This window comes from Galeopterus variegatus, unplaced genomic scaffold (assembly GCF_000696425.1).
Source record: "Galeopterus variegatus unplaced genomic scaffold, G_variegatus-3.0.2 Scaffold11, whole genome shotgun sequence".
Lineage (NCBI taxonomy): Eukaryota > Metazoa > Chordata > Mammalia > Dermoptera > Cynocephalidae > Galeopterus > Galeopterus variegatus.
The window spans coordinates 821,276-832,613 of record NW_007726122.1 but is presented as its reverse complement, the minus strand read 5'-3'; the positions used below and the strand labels follow the sequence as shown (position 1 = coordinate 832,613).

The window sequence follows — 11,338 nt, the reverse complement described above, 5'->3', positions numbered from 1 at the left end:
AGGGCAGGGCCGCGCTCGCCCGGGCCGCAGAGTGAGTCCGGCGCCCCCGCTGCTCCGCGCGCCCAGGCCCAGGCCCAGGCCCAGGCGCGGGCGGGCTGGGAGAGGGAAGGGGCTGCGGAGCCCCAGCACCGCTGTGCCGGGCGCGCTGGCGGCTGCCCGTCCCGCGGGGTGACTCAGCGATCTCCAGGCGCGTTTTGGCGGGCGCCCGGAGCTGCGACAGAGCGGGCTGGGGCGGCCTTCAGGGGCCCCAGTTGTTTGGGGGAAGGGCGGGGCGGACCCGGACACCGGAGAGAGCGGGGGCCCCGGAGCTTGGACCTTGGCCGGACTTTCCAACTGGGTCCGGCCGGACGGGCTTGGAGTTTGGGGGAGACTTAGAGAAAGTTCAGTGGACCCAGCTCTCTCCAGGGCCTTGCAATGACTCTGGGACCTGCAGTTGCCCCCTGGCGCTGGGCGGGTAGGAGGAGACCAGGATAGGGTCACTGGCCTTCAAAGAGGTAAGATTGCCCGTGACGCAAGATCCAGGCTGTTAAATCTTTACCTTCTGAGGTTTCCTGACAGGCAGGTGGGGTCAGGGACCTGCGGCGGTCACTGGCCTGGCCCCCTTGGATGTTTGGTGGGAACCTTTGATGACTTTCCTTAAATTGAACCGTTTCTGAGGGCCAGCCCTTCCCGGTGTTTCATATACATAAACTTTTCATCCTCGCAACACTGTGAAGTCACAATTATAATTCCCATTTCTCATTAAAAACAAAAAACCGAGATCGGAGGGGTTTGCCGAAAGCCGCACAACTTCCACGTGGTGGAGCTGGGGTTCGTGCTCAGCCTATCTGACTGCAGTCTGACCACTGCCTTTTCCCAGGTTTACACTTCCAGTGTCAGACGGGGAGAAGCTGGGACCCAGCCTCAGCAACCAGTTCTCTGGGAAAATGAGATTTGTTTTTTCACTTTGTTCAGTGCAACAAAACCTTTGCTGAAGACTTGCTTTGCACTAAGGGAGAGAAAGAGGAAAGCAGAAGCCACACTAATAGTAGCAGGAGATCATGCTGCTATAGCACTGTGCCAGGCTCAAGGACAGGTGTCCTGTGTCTGGGGCTCACAGTTGGCGAGGTGCTGCCACAGGGTGTTCTGGGAAATGCCAGCAGCCATCCCGTGGCTTGCACATACAGATGCTGCATACATGTTGGCTGCACTGAATTAAATGGCAAGGACCAGGAGGTATAGCTGCACTAATGGGAAAAGTATCCCATTCCCACCAGCCACTTCTCCATATTGAATTGCCTTGATCTTATCTTTCCTGGCAAAGTCCAAGTATGAGAGTTTTCTATTTCATGGACCCCAAGGACAGGAAGAGATGCAAATGGTTACTGAATCCAAGCCCCATTTGATGTAGGAAGCCCCCACCCCACTGGCCTTTCCTGCAGTTGGCCACCTGCTAGGCCACCTGAGGCCCCTCTGTGTGAAAAAGCTATTCTTTATGTTGAGCTGAGAGCTGTCCCATGACTGTCCCCCTTTTATTTTAGGCTCTGCTCTGGGGCCCTCAGCCCTGTCAGCTTCCTCTGCTCTGTGACAGCCCTTTACCCTTCAGCCACTCTCTCAGGACAGTTCTGAGGCTGCCCATGCCTGACCCTGACTCTCCTCAGCCAGTTCCGGCAGCCTGAGGCCAGAGCAAGCAGAAGGCAATGTTTCCCAGCTCTGAGAGGGGTGCTGGGGGCTCCCCACTTCTGAGTGGCTTTCCTTTCCCTCCAGCTGTGAGGTGGAGCAGTGGGATTCAGATGAGCCCATCCCCAGTGAGGAGCTGGAGCGAGGTTTGGCGGGGGCCCACGGCCTGCTGTGCCTCCTCTCTGACCGCGTGGACAAGAGGCTCCTGGATGCGGCAGGTGCGTGCACTGGGCAGGCCCCGTGGGGCACATCAGCTCTGTGCTCTGGCTCCGTGGGCAGATCTGCAGTGCTTTCTCTGGGTTCTGAGGGCATTCCCAGCCACACTAGGCCAGAGAGAGCAGCTGTTTGCAGCTCCTCCTGGCGCACCAATTCCCCTCCCTGCTGTGCATCCCTGGGGGAGGCCTAGAAGGGTAAAGACTCCTAGGAGGGGTATAGGGGAGAGTACCCTAGCCCCTGAGTCCTCCTCCATCCCTGCCACAGCCCAGCTTTGTGACCCCGAGCAAGGCCCTGCCCCTACTGCATCTGTGTAGAGCATGAGGTGGGACCTGGCTCAGTGCCACCCACTAGCAGGCATCCAGGATGTGTTTCCCGTTCCCAGCCATGGGTCTCAGTCCTGGGGCAGGTAAACATCACCTTGTGAGTTTGTTGTCGTGACAATTTTGAGGACAGTTCAAACTCAGAGGCTGCTGGATGGGGAGGGACCCTTGTGGGTTAGTACCAAGCCAACCCTTGCCCAGACCTTGGCCCAGAAGCTTTCTGCCGTCCTGCTCAGAAGAGAGGGTGTGAGATGGTCATGCTTCAGGCTCCTTCTTGGCACTCTTGGAGGTGTCCATTGGGGACGCTCAATGGGTGGACAGTCCCGTGATCTCAGAGGCCTGAGGCAGACCTTGGCTCTGCTCATGACTGGCCAGGCCACTTTGCCTCCCTGAGCCACAGTGTCTGTACCTGTCAGAGAGTTGTTGGGTGTTCTAACTAAGGAACAGAGACGTCAGCCTTTTCTCTTATTCTAAGAAAATAATAATAAGCAGGTGTCTCGTCCCCACGTTAGTTCCTGGTGTGATGGCTTTGAATTCCACAAGGAAAGAGATGAACGATGCCTTTTCTGTACAACAGGAGCCAGTCTCAAAGTCATCAGCACACTGTCCGTGGGCGTGGACCACTTGGCTTTGGATGAAATAAAGAAGCGGTAAGTGCAGCTTGGGCTTCGGAAGGGGTCCTGGGGTGGGGGCGGCTACCAGAGAGGGGGGAAGAGCTGTTTGCTTTCACTTACTCTCCCTCAACCATTCAGTGAAAATGTGAGATGGCTGATAAACCTGTCCACATGTGCACAGGTCAGTTAGAATAAACCTGACAGGTCAGAAACAGTGTGTGACCTCTCTCTAGGTATTATTCTTTCATGTTCATTATCTGTTTTAATCTCTACTACAACCCCATGAAGTAGAAAAGGCAAGTATTATTATTTCCTGTTCAGATGAGGAAACTCAGAAAAGTTAAGTAGTTACTTGCCCAGACCTTGAACCCTGGTCTTCCATCTTCATATCCTTCCCAAAGTGGGCGATAATTGAAATAGGAATGGGTACTGACCATCCTGAGTCCATTTCTGAGCTTCCTGGCAGGCAGAGCAGAAAGGGAGCAAAGTAACATCATGGAAATCTCCCAGCAGTGAAGGTGCTTGAGGCTGATGTTACCACTGGATGTTTGATTCGTAGTGGGATCCGAGTGGGCTACACTCCAGATGTCCTGACAGACACCACCGCTGAACTTGCTGTCTCTCTGCTACTCACCACCTGCCGCCGGTTGCCCGAGGCCATCGAGGAAGTGAAGAAGTGAGTGAACACCTGGCGGGAAAGACAACTCTGCTCAGCAGATGGTTCCTGAGCACCATTGTCAGCCTGGCCCAGATGTGGTCTCTGTCCCCGGGTGTGCCTTATCTAGCAAGGGGGGACAGATTCAGCTAGAACAATGAAAGCATAATGAAAAGGAACAGTAACAGGGCACAAAGGGAAATCAGGAGGGAAGAGGAAAGGGAGGGACAAATAAATTCTGCTTATTGATGAGGGAGTAGTGGAGGAGTGTGGATCAGGGAGGGCTTCCTAGAAGAAGTAGCAGGTAGGTGTTCTTTTGAGCACTGAGTTCACTGTCCCTTATCTGTGGTGCTAAAATCCAAAAAGCTCTGAGAACTGAAAATCGTTTCATAAGTCTTTTAGGAGCAAAACCTGACCATACTAACACGATGCTATTTATGGTTTTTATTTCTCCCACTCAGTGTGAATATTCGTCTGTTTTGCTGCAGGTATACCACTGTGTTTGAAACAGGGTGCCTCCCCAGACAGTGCTGGGGGTGATAAGTAGAATAAACCATATGCACCATACTTCCTTTCTAAAAACCAAACAATTTGAAGTCTGGCCTGAGGCTTTCAGATCAGGGCTTTTGGTCTCTGTATCAGGAGTTGGAGAAGGCATTCTGGTGCCTGGACTGGTGTGAGCAAAGGTGGGAGGTGTGCAAACGCAGCCTTGAGAGCCTGGCCCCTGGCATGGGGTGGGCACAGACTGGACAGTGTAGAATGTCCTGCTCATCGTCCTGTTCAGGGAGCCAGCACCTTCACTGGAGGTGGCTCAAGGCAGGCTCCATTCTCTTGTCCACCCAGGACAACAGGCAGTGGGCCTGGTGGCTCTACTTTTTGTTGCTGCCCTGGAGTGCCGAGAGAACTTGTTTTGGAAATTCAAATCCTGAGTTCCCACCTCTCCTCTGGCTGTGTGACCTCAGGCAGGTCACCCTTTCTGGTCTCAGTTTCCCCATCTGCAGAATGGGATAGTGCCTTTAAGACCCCTTCCAGACCTCGATTCCTGTGTCCCTGATGGCTCTAAAGGAGGAGTCACTCCTGCTGCTTATCTGCAGTGCTGAGTGACTGTGGGTATAACTCATCCCACCCTCTGTCCTTTGGCCTGGAGGGCAATTTTAGACCTTGGACCACAGCCAGGGGTGCTGGGTCTGCAAGTTCCCGGTGGGCCCTCATCTTTGGCCTCTCACCTGCCCCCTCCCTCCCCACAGTGGCGGCTGGACCTCGTGGAAGCCCCTGTGGATGTGTGGCTACGGACTCACGCAGAGCACTGTTGGCATCATCGGGCTGGGACGCATAGGTGAGGCTCCCACCTGCCCGCTTGCCCGCCCCAGGTTCTCAGGCTGTGTTTGAGTCCCTAGTGTTACGTGTCTGAATGCTGAAAATCCTTCTTTGGAAAGGGTTGCCTTGACCACATGCTATCAGGGCACTTTGCATGCAGTAGGGATCTCTCTAATGAGAAGATTCAGTTTCATAAAACACAGGTAAATGAATAAATAAAATTAGTTCTTAAGAACTTACTGGGTGATAGAAGCAAGTTGTTAAGAGCCAGGATTCTTTATGATTACAGCTCCATAAAGACCAGAAGGCCCCAAGTGCTGGATCTTTAGCAGTGGCTTACTGTGGGAGAGCCCCTACCTCCCCGGCCTGTGTTTCATTTGACCTGTGAAGCCTTAACTCAGGGACTACAGGACTCAGTGGGCAGAGTTTACCCGCAATTCAGCTATTTTTCTTCCAGTGGCCCCTATTTGGAGAAGTCTGGCAGAAAGGCTTAGGCTCAGCCAAGCATCTGTCACTGGTTCTCTGTCTCGCTGTCTGGTGTAGGGGGAGAGTGGGGGTAGAGTGGATAACTGTCCGGCCAGCTAGCAGCCCCGCCTCTCAGAGGAGAGTTGCTTGGAGGAACCCCCAACAGTTTTGGGGCATGTTCTGCGTCTGAACATCAGCTGCCCAAGCCGGTCTCAGCAGCAGCATACATAAAAAGGTATTGTAGGTTTGGGGTGAGTTGGCAGTTTGGTAATGCCATCAAAAAGTCAAATGAGGTCTGGGACTGAATGAACAGAAGCAAGGGGTCCAGAAGGACGGAGGGGACTGCTTGCCCAGGCATCTGGGATGCCAGGCCCAGTTTTCTGAGGTTAGCAAATGGCCCTCGAGTTGGCTGGGGTGATGTGAGGACAGCACAAACCAGTAACAGCCACATAGGAGCTGTGGTGTGGCCTCCAGATCCCTGCGGGCAGTGTGGGCCGGCTGGGGCTGGTTACACCTTGGCAGACTTCCCCACCTCATTCCCATCCCCAGCCCCAGCTTGAGATAAGACATGACCAGTTAACATTGGGACTGTGCTGATGAATGGATCTGACCCGCCAGGGCCCCTTGTCCTTGGAACTGCTGTGTGCTGCCCCTGCCCTCCAAGAGCTTGGGAACAAGCCACAGGCTCTCACTCCTTGCCTCTAGGCCAGGCCATTGCTCGACGTCTGAAGCCATTCGGTGTCCAGAGATTTCTATACACAGGCCGCCAGCCTAGGCCTCAGGAAGCAGCGGAATTCCAGGCAGAGTTCGGTAAGTAAAACCTTGATTTCCATAGGAGCTCTATCTGTGCTCAGTTGGATGTTCCATTTTCTTTAATGGTGGCATTTTCAGGCAGAGTGCAGGTGTTCATTGTGTCCAGGGGCTGCTGTGTCCCTTAGGTGTTATCTAATCTACCTTCCCCTGGACACTGGCCCACTCAGGTCGCACAGGGACTTACCCAGTTCAGGCAGTGCATTCTCTCAGTGCCAGGAGAGCACTCCAGACCTCCTGTCTTTCAGAGTCCCTTGTCACCAAGTGTGGCCAGAGCAGCTGGGATGGTGGTGGATGTGAGGAAGAACTAAGCATTTTCATGCACAGTTTCCTTAATAAACTGACGAGCACTACCCCCAGGGTTTGTGTGTGCCCCTTAGTCCAGGTGAATCCAACCCCCTGGCAGGGTACCCAGCTTGGTGAGTGGAGGGCAGGCTGGCTCTCAACCATTCCTCACTACGTTGGCGCATGGGTCCTGAAGTTGGTGAAAGTCAGAGTGGCCCAGATCCCACTGTGTGACCTTGAACAAGCTCCTGCCCCTCTGGCCTCGATTTCCCCATCCGTTAGACCAAGGGACTGGATGAATAACACCAGCATGCCACAAATGGCTCTTTGTACAGTCATCAGAGTTATCCAGGTAGAGACTAGGCCTTCAGGAAGCATCTTGGGAGTTTCTATTATGGGAGGAGAGAGGCAGCATCTGGTCTCCTACCATCTTGCTGTCCCTAACCTGGGACTCAGAGTCTGACGGAGCCCTGTCCTCCCCCAGTGTCTGTCCCTCAGCTGGCTGCTGAGTCTGACTTCATCATCGTGGTCTGCTCCTTAACACCTGCAACCAAGGGACTCTGCAACAAGGACTTCTTTGAGAAGATGAAGAAAACAGCTGTGTTTGTCAACGTCAGCAGGTATCCTAGGGCCACTCGACATCCCTGAGTCACCCAGCAAGCCTGGAGAGGGCCTGTCCCACTGCTGCAATCTGCGGTTTTTCTTCCCTTTGGGTTATTGGTGAGACTTCAGTCTGAGCTTGCTGGTCTCCATAAACCAACCAATCAACTCAGAAATACAGTAAAGGTCACGAGAGAGGCTGGGTTAGGAAGAGGAACAAACAAGACAGTACCCCCAGTTTTCCTCAAGGCCTGGCACACAGTAGTGTAGGTTAGGGAATGAAGGTATGGTGGGCAGCGAGGTACCAGGGAACCTCAGCAGGCCCACTCTCCTCTGCCACAAAGGGTTGGACTTAATCATCTGAATGGTCAGAGGCCGACCTTCCATGCTGCTGAGCCTGGGTCTGTCTGACCATGAGTTCAGTGATAGTTTGAACCTTCATGCTCCTGGGAAGACAGACCCTAAAACCCAAGTTGTCTTGGCTCCTTCAAATGTCCCCAGCAGTGCCTTCAGGCTACTGTGCATGTATGGGGGCCAGACCTTTCTTCTCTGCCACTCCAACCCCTTCCTAGCTAGCACCCTATAAGCCTGTTTAAATCAGTTGGGAAGAAGGGATTGAATGAGGTCACCCTGAGGGCTGTACCCAGGATTATACAGGGTGTGTTAATTGTTATTGCACAAGTATTATTTAGTGCACAGTATGAAGTCTCTAGAAAATCCGTTCTTTACTTCAGCGGCTGCTCACTTCGCTGGATATAGTTAGCTGTGTACTCATTTCTCTGCCCTCGTTTAGGCAGGTGCCTGATGGCATGTGGTGTCCTCAGCAGGTGTTCTGGGAGGCCAACCAGGTCAGAAACACCTGGATGGGGCCCAACATAAGTGCAGACTTCTGGGCCCTGTTCATGCACTAGTGCATGTAAATAAGCTTTAAACCTACCAACATTCCTAGGAGTTAGGTGCCATTCTGCCCACCTTACAGAGGAGAAGCCTGAGGCATAGAGAATTTGAGACAGTTGACCAAGGTCACACAGTTAGAAAGTGGCAGGGCTGGGGTTCTGTGAATATAAGACCTGTATTCCTGTATAGACTTACTGTAAGTGTAAGACTTGTTGCTGTAAAAGTCAATGCCATGTGCCAGGTGGGAGGAAAAATTCATTCGTTCTGTGGGTCCCTCTGCCCTAAAGGTGGCCTGGGTGGTGGAGGGAGCTTCAGGGCACCTATATCACCACTGTCATTCCCAGGGGAGACGTCGTAAACCAGGATGACCTGTACCAGGCCTTGGCCAGTGGTCAAATTGCAGCTGCTGGACTGGATGTGACAACCCCAGAACCACTGCCCACAAACCACCCTCTCCTGACGCTGAAGAACTGTGGTAAGAACTGTGCTTTTCTAGTGTAAACTCACCACCGCCCTGTAGGAGCCCACTGTTTAGAGGTGGTCCTGAGCTGCTGGGTGCACAGCTAGCATGAGCAGTGCTGGACACAAAGGGACACAGACAGGGACCATAGCGTTTATGCTATTAGTGACACTGGTACATAAAAACAGGAGAGGTCTCCTGAACATGCTCAACTGGGTCTTTATCCCTAAAGGAGTTGAATGTAGGGATGAATGGGTTTGTTTTTTGTTTTTTGTTTTTTTTAAAAGATGACTGGTAAGGGGATCTTAACCCTTGACTTGGTGTTGTCAGCACCACGCTCAGCCAGTGAGCTAACCGGCCATCCCTATATGGGATCCGAACCCACGGCCTTGGTGTTATCAGCACCACACTCTCCCGAGTGAGTCACGGGCCGGCCCAGAATGGGTTTGTTTAAAGAAAAAAAACAAACAAAAAAAAATGAGTGGGCTACTCTACATTGCTATTAGCAGTTTCAGCATGAGAATTAAAAGAGTCATTACAACAGCAATATTTACAACTTGTGCCAGTTATGAAGCTGTTTCTCAGCAACAAAGGCCCCTTCCTTCTCTATTCTGCTTTGTAGCGCTGGGGCTGGGCCTCTGCGCACCCATTTCTGCTGTGCCAGCTGGCCCTGCTTGGCCCCATCCATGTGGGACACTGGAGGACTTGCTCTGTCCCTGCCTTCCTGTCTCCTGTGTGGGAGTGGCACACAGAGACACTTCCTCACCTAGCAGCGGCAGCTCCCAGCTCCTTCCTGTAGAGGCTGGAGCAGCCAGTTTGCAGTTTTTCCAGCACTAAGTTAACCAGCTCCACTGGGCCCCCTTCAGACACCAGCAACAGTCCATCATGCCCCCGCCACAGAGGTCTCAGATTCAGCTCCAAAGAAGCCCCACCCTTTCTCTTTGTCCCCCTAACCGTCGGGGTGAGTGGTAGATGCTTCCAGCAATTGCTACCTCTGTGATACCTTAGTGCAATGGTTCTTATACTTTTATGTTCAACAGAGTCACCTGGAGGGACTGATCAAGCACAGGTTGCTGGGCTCCGCCCTCAGGGTTTCTGCTTCTGTAGGTCTGGGGTGGGGCCTGAGACTGTGAGCCTCTAACAAGCCCGCAGGTGACGTTCATGCTGCTGTCCTGGAGCCACACTTGGAGAACCACTGCCTTAATGGTTTTTTTTGCCTTCTGTTACTTAACAACTTTATACCTAGTTAATAATTCTTTATATTAAGTTATGTGTGTTCAGGTAGCTGGTGTGGTTTCTGCCTCCAGACTAACTGGAAGTGGTCAGTCCCTGTCCTTTATTCACATTGTGGAATGGAAACCAAAACAGAAGGCCCTTAGCTGCCTTCCCCAGTGAATGTTCTCATTATTGCAGCCCTTGGAAACGCTCCCAGTTCCGACCCCCAACCCAGCCCACCTTCCTCTTTAACCCTTGGCCTCCCGGAGCTGGGGGAACATTGGCTGTGATGTCAGGGCTGCTGACCACAGCTGGGAAAACTGGCCCCATCCCGCCAAAGCCTGGGAGTTCAGCTCAGGGATCCTGCTTTGAAAAGCAGTTCTTTGAAGACGAGCGACCTCATTTGCTCTGCAGTGGGGCCAGAGGCAGCTGTGCTGCCCAGCATTTCATCTGGAGTTATTTCTGTAGATCAGAGGCCCTGTGGCATCACCTTCTGGGACGCAGGGTTGGGTAGTCAGTGCTAAGCTCCTAAACTAAATTGGCATCTAGTTTTATCATCTATTAACTTAAGGGCTGGGTCTAGATAGGCTCCAAGACTCCATGTAGCCCTAACATTAAGATACAAATTTCTGGGCCGAGCCCGTGGTGCACTCGGGAGAGTGTGGTGCTGGGAGTGCAACAGTACTCCCGCCACAGGTTCGGATCCTATAGGGATGACCGGTGCGCTCACAGCGCTCACTGGCTGAGCGCGGTGCGGCCGGTCTCAAAAAGGCAAAAAAAAAAAAAAAAAATACAAATTTCTCATCACACTTGTGTCTGGGTTGCAGTAGCCTGAGTCCCTTTATTACTCTGAACCTTAGCCCCGGTGGAATGGAGTTCTTAGTGACAGTAGCAGGGAAGGAAAATCAAGGAATATTGAGGCAAGTTCTCTTTACTCTTCTGTCAAATCCAAGCCATGAAAAGAGCCCAGTTTAAGGCTCTTGAACTACTCGTTTCCCTCTCTTCCTCTCCTTTTCAGTGATACTGCCCCACATTGGCAGTGCCACCTACAGAACTCGCAACACCATGTCCTTGCTGGCAGCTGACAACTTGCTGGCTGGCCTGAGAGGGGAGCCAATGCCCAGTGAACTCAAGCTGTAGCCAGACAGGAGACACCAAGGGCTGAGGCAGTCGGTGCCCTGGGATTCTGTCAGACGTGCCCAGGCTTGATGTGGACCCACAGACAGGAGCCAAGGAAAGGTCTGATCTGTACTGACTGCGAGGGAAGACTGGTGTTGATGGGTGTGACTGCCACCTTTGTGGTTGGACACAGCTGAGCCAAAAGGGTGTAATTCTATTATTAAACAATTCTTTAAGAGACTGTCTTGGTCTGTAACTGGGGCAGGGTAACAAAAAAAGCTTCTGCTTACCTTTTCTAAATCAGGACATCTACTGATCTGCCTGGCTCTGCTTCCCACCCCAGCCCTCACCCGAGTATTTTAATTGTTAGAACCTGTCCAAACTACTTTACCCCTTCTGCTCCTCTCTGCCCAAATTCCTTCACTTGTCCCTCACTGAGGATGCGACAAGCAGTCTTGTTGTGACCACGGCACCTGATTCTGATACGTGGACCATGAGGAAAATCAAAGAGCACAGACAGCAAAGGAGAGATAATTGGAGGTAATTGGAAGAAACTGAAGAATTAGGTAAGGTCACAACACTTATTCTTTTGGTCAAGAGTAAGTGGAGGTAGGTGGGTTTCTTAATTTTAAAATTAGCTTCAGCATAAACACACATTACACCCTTTGCCCAAATCGTCCTTTATCGCTCCCACCCCCTCGGTGGA

At 52.4% G+C, this 11,338-nt stretch overlaps 1 protein-coding gene across 1 annotated transcript in view; it reads left to right on the top strand.

Annotated features, from left to right (window-relative positions):
- GRHPR (glyoxylate reductase/hydroxypyruvate reductase) overlaps positions 1-10,873 on the top strand; it is a 71,610-nt gene extending 60,737 nt beyond the window's left edge. The window contains exons 4-12 of the mRNA XM_008588913.1: positions 3-31; positions 1,747-1,877; positions 2,773-2,845; positions 3,369-3,485; positions 4,712-4,800; positions 5,952-6,056; positions 6,826-6,961; positions 8,183-8,313; positions 10,532-10,873. Coding sequence (XP_008587135.1) covers positions 3-31; positions 1,747-1,877; positions 2,773-2,845; positions 3,369-3,485; positions 4,712-4,800; positions 5,952-6,056; positions 6,826-6,961; positions 8,183-8,313; positions 10,532-10,653 — 933 coding nt within the window. The 3' untranslated portion in view covers positions 10,654-10,873. The remainder of the gene's footprint in view (positions 1-2; positions 32-1,746; positions 1,878-2,772; positions 2,846-3,368; positions 3,486-4,711; positions 4,801-5,951; positions 6,057-6,825; positions 6,962-8,182; positions 8,314-10,531) is intronic.
- The last annotated feature ends 465 nt before the right edge of the window (positions 10,874-11,338 follow it).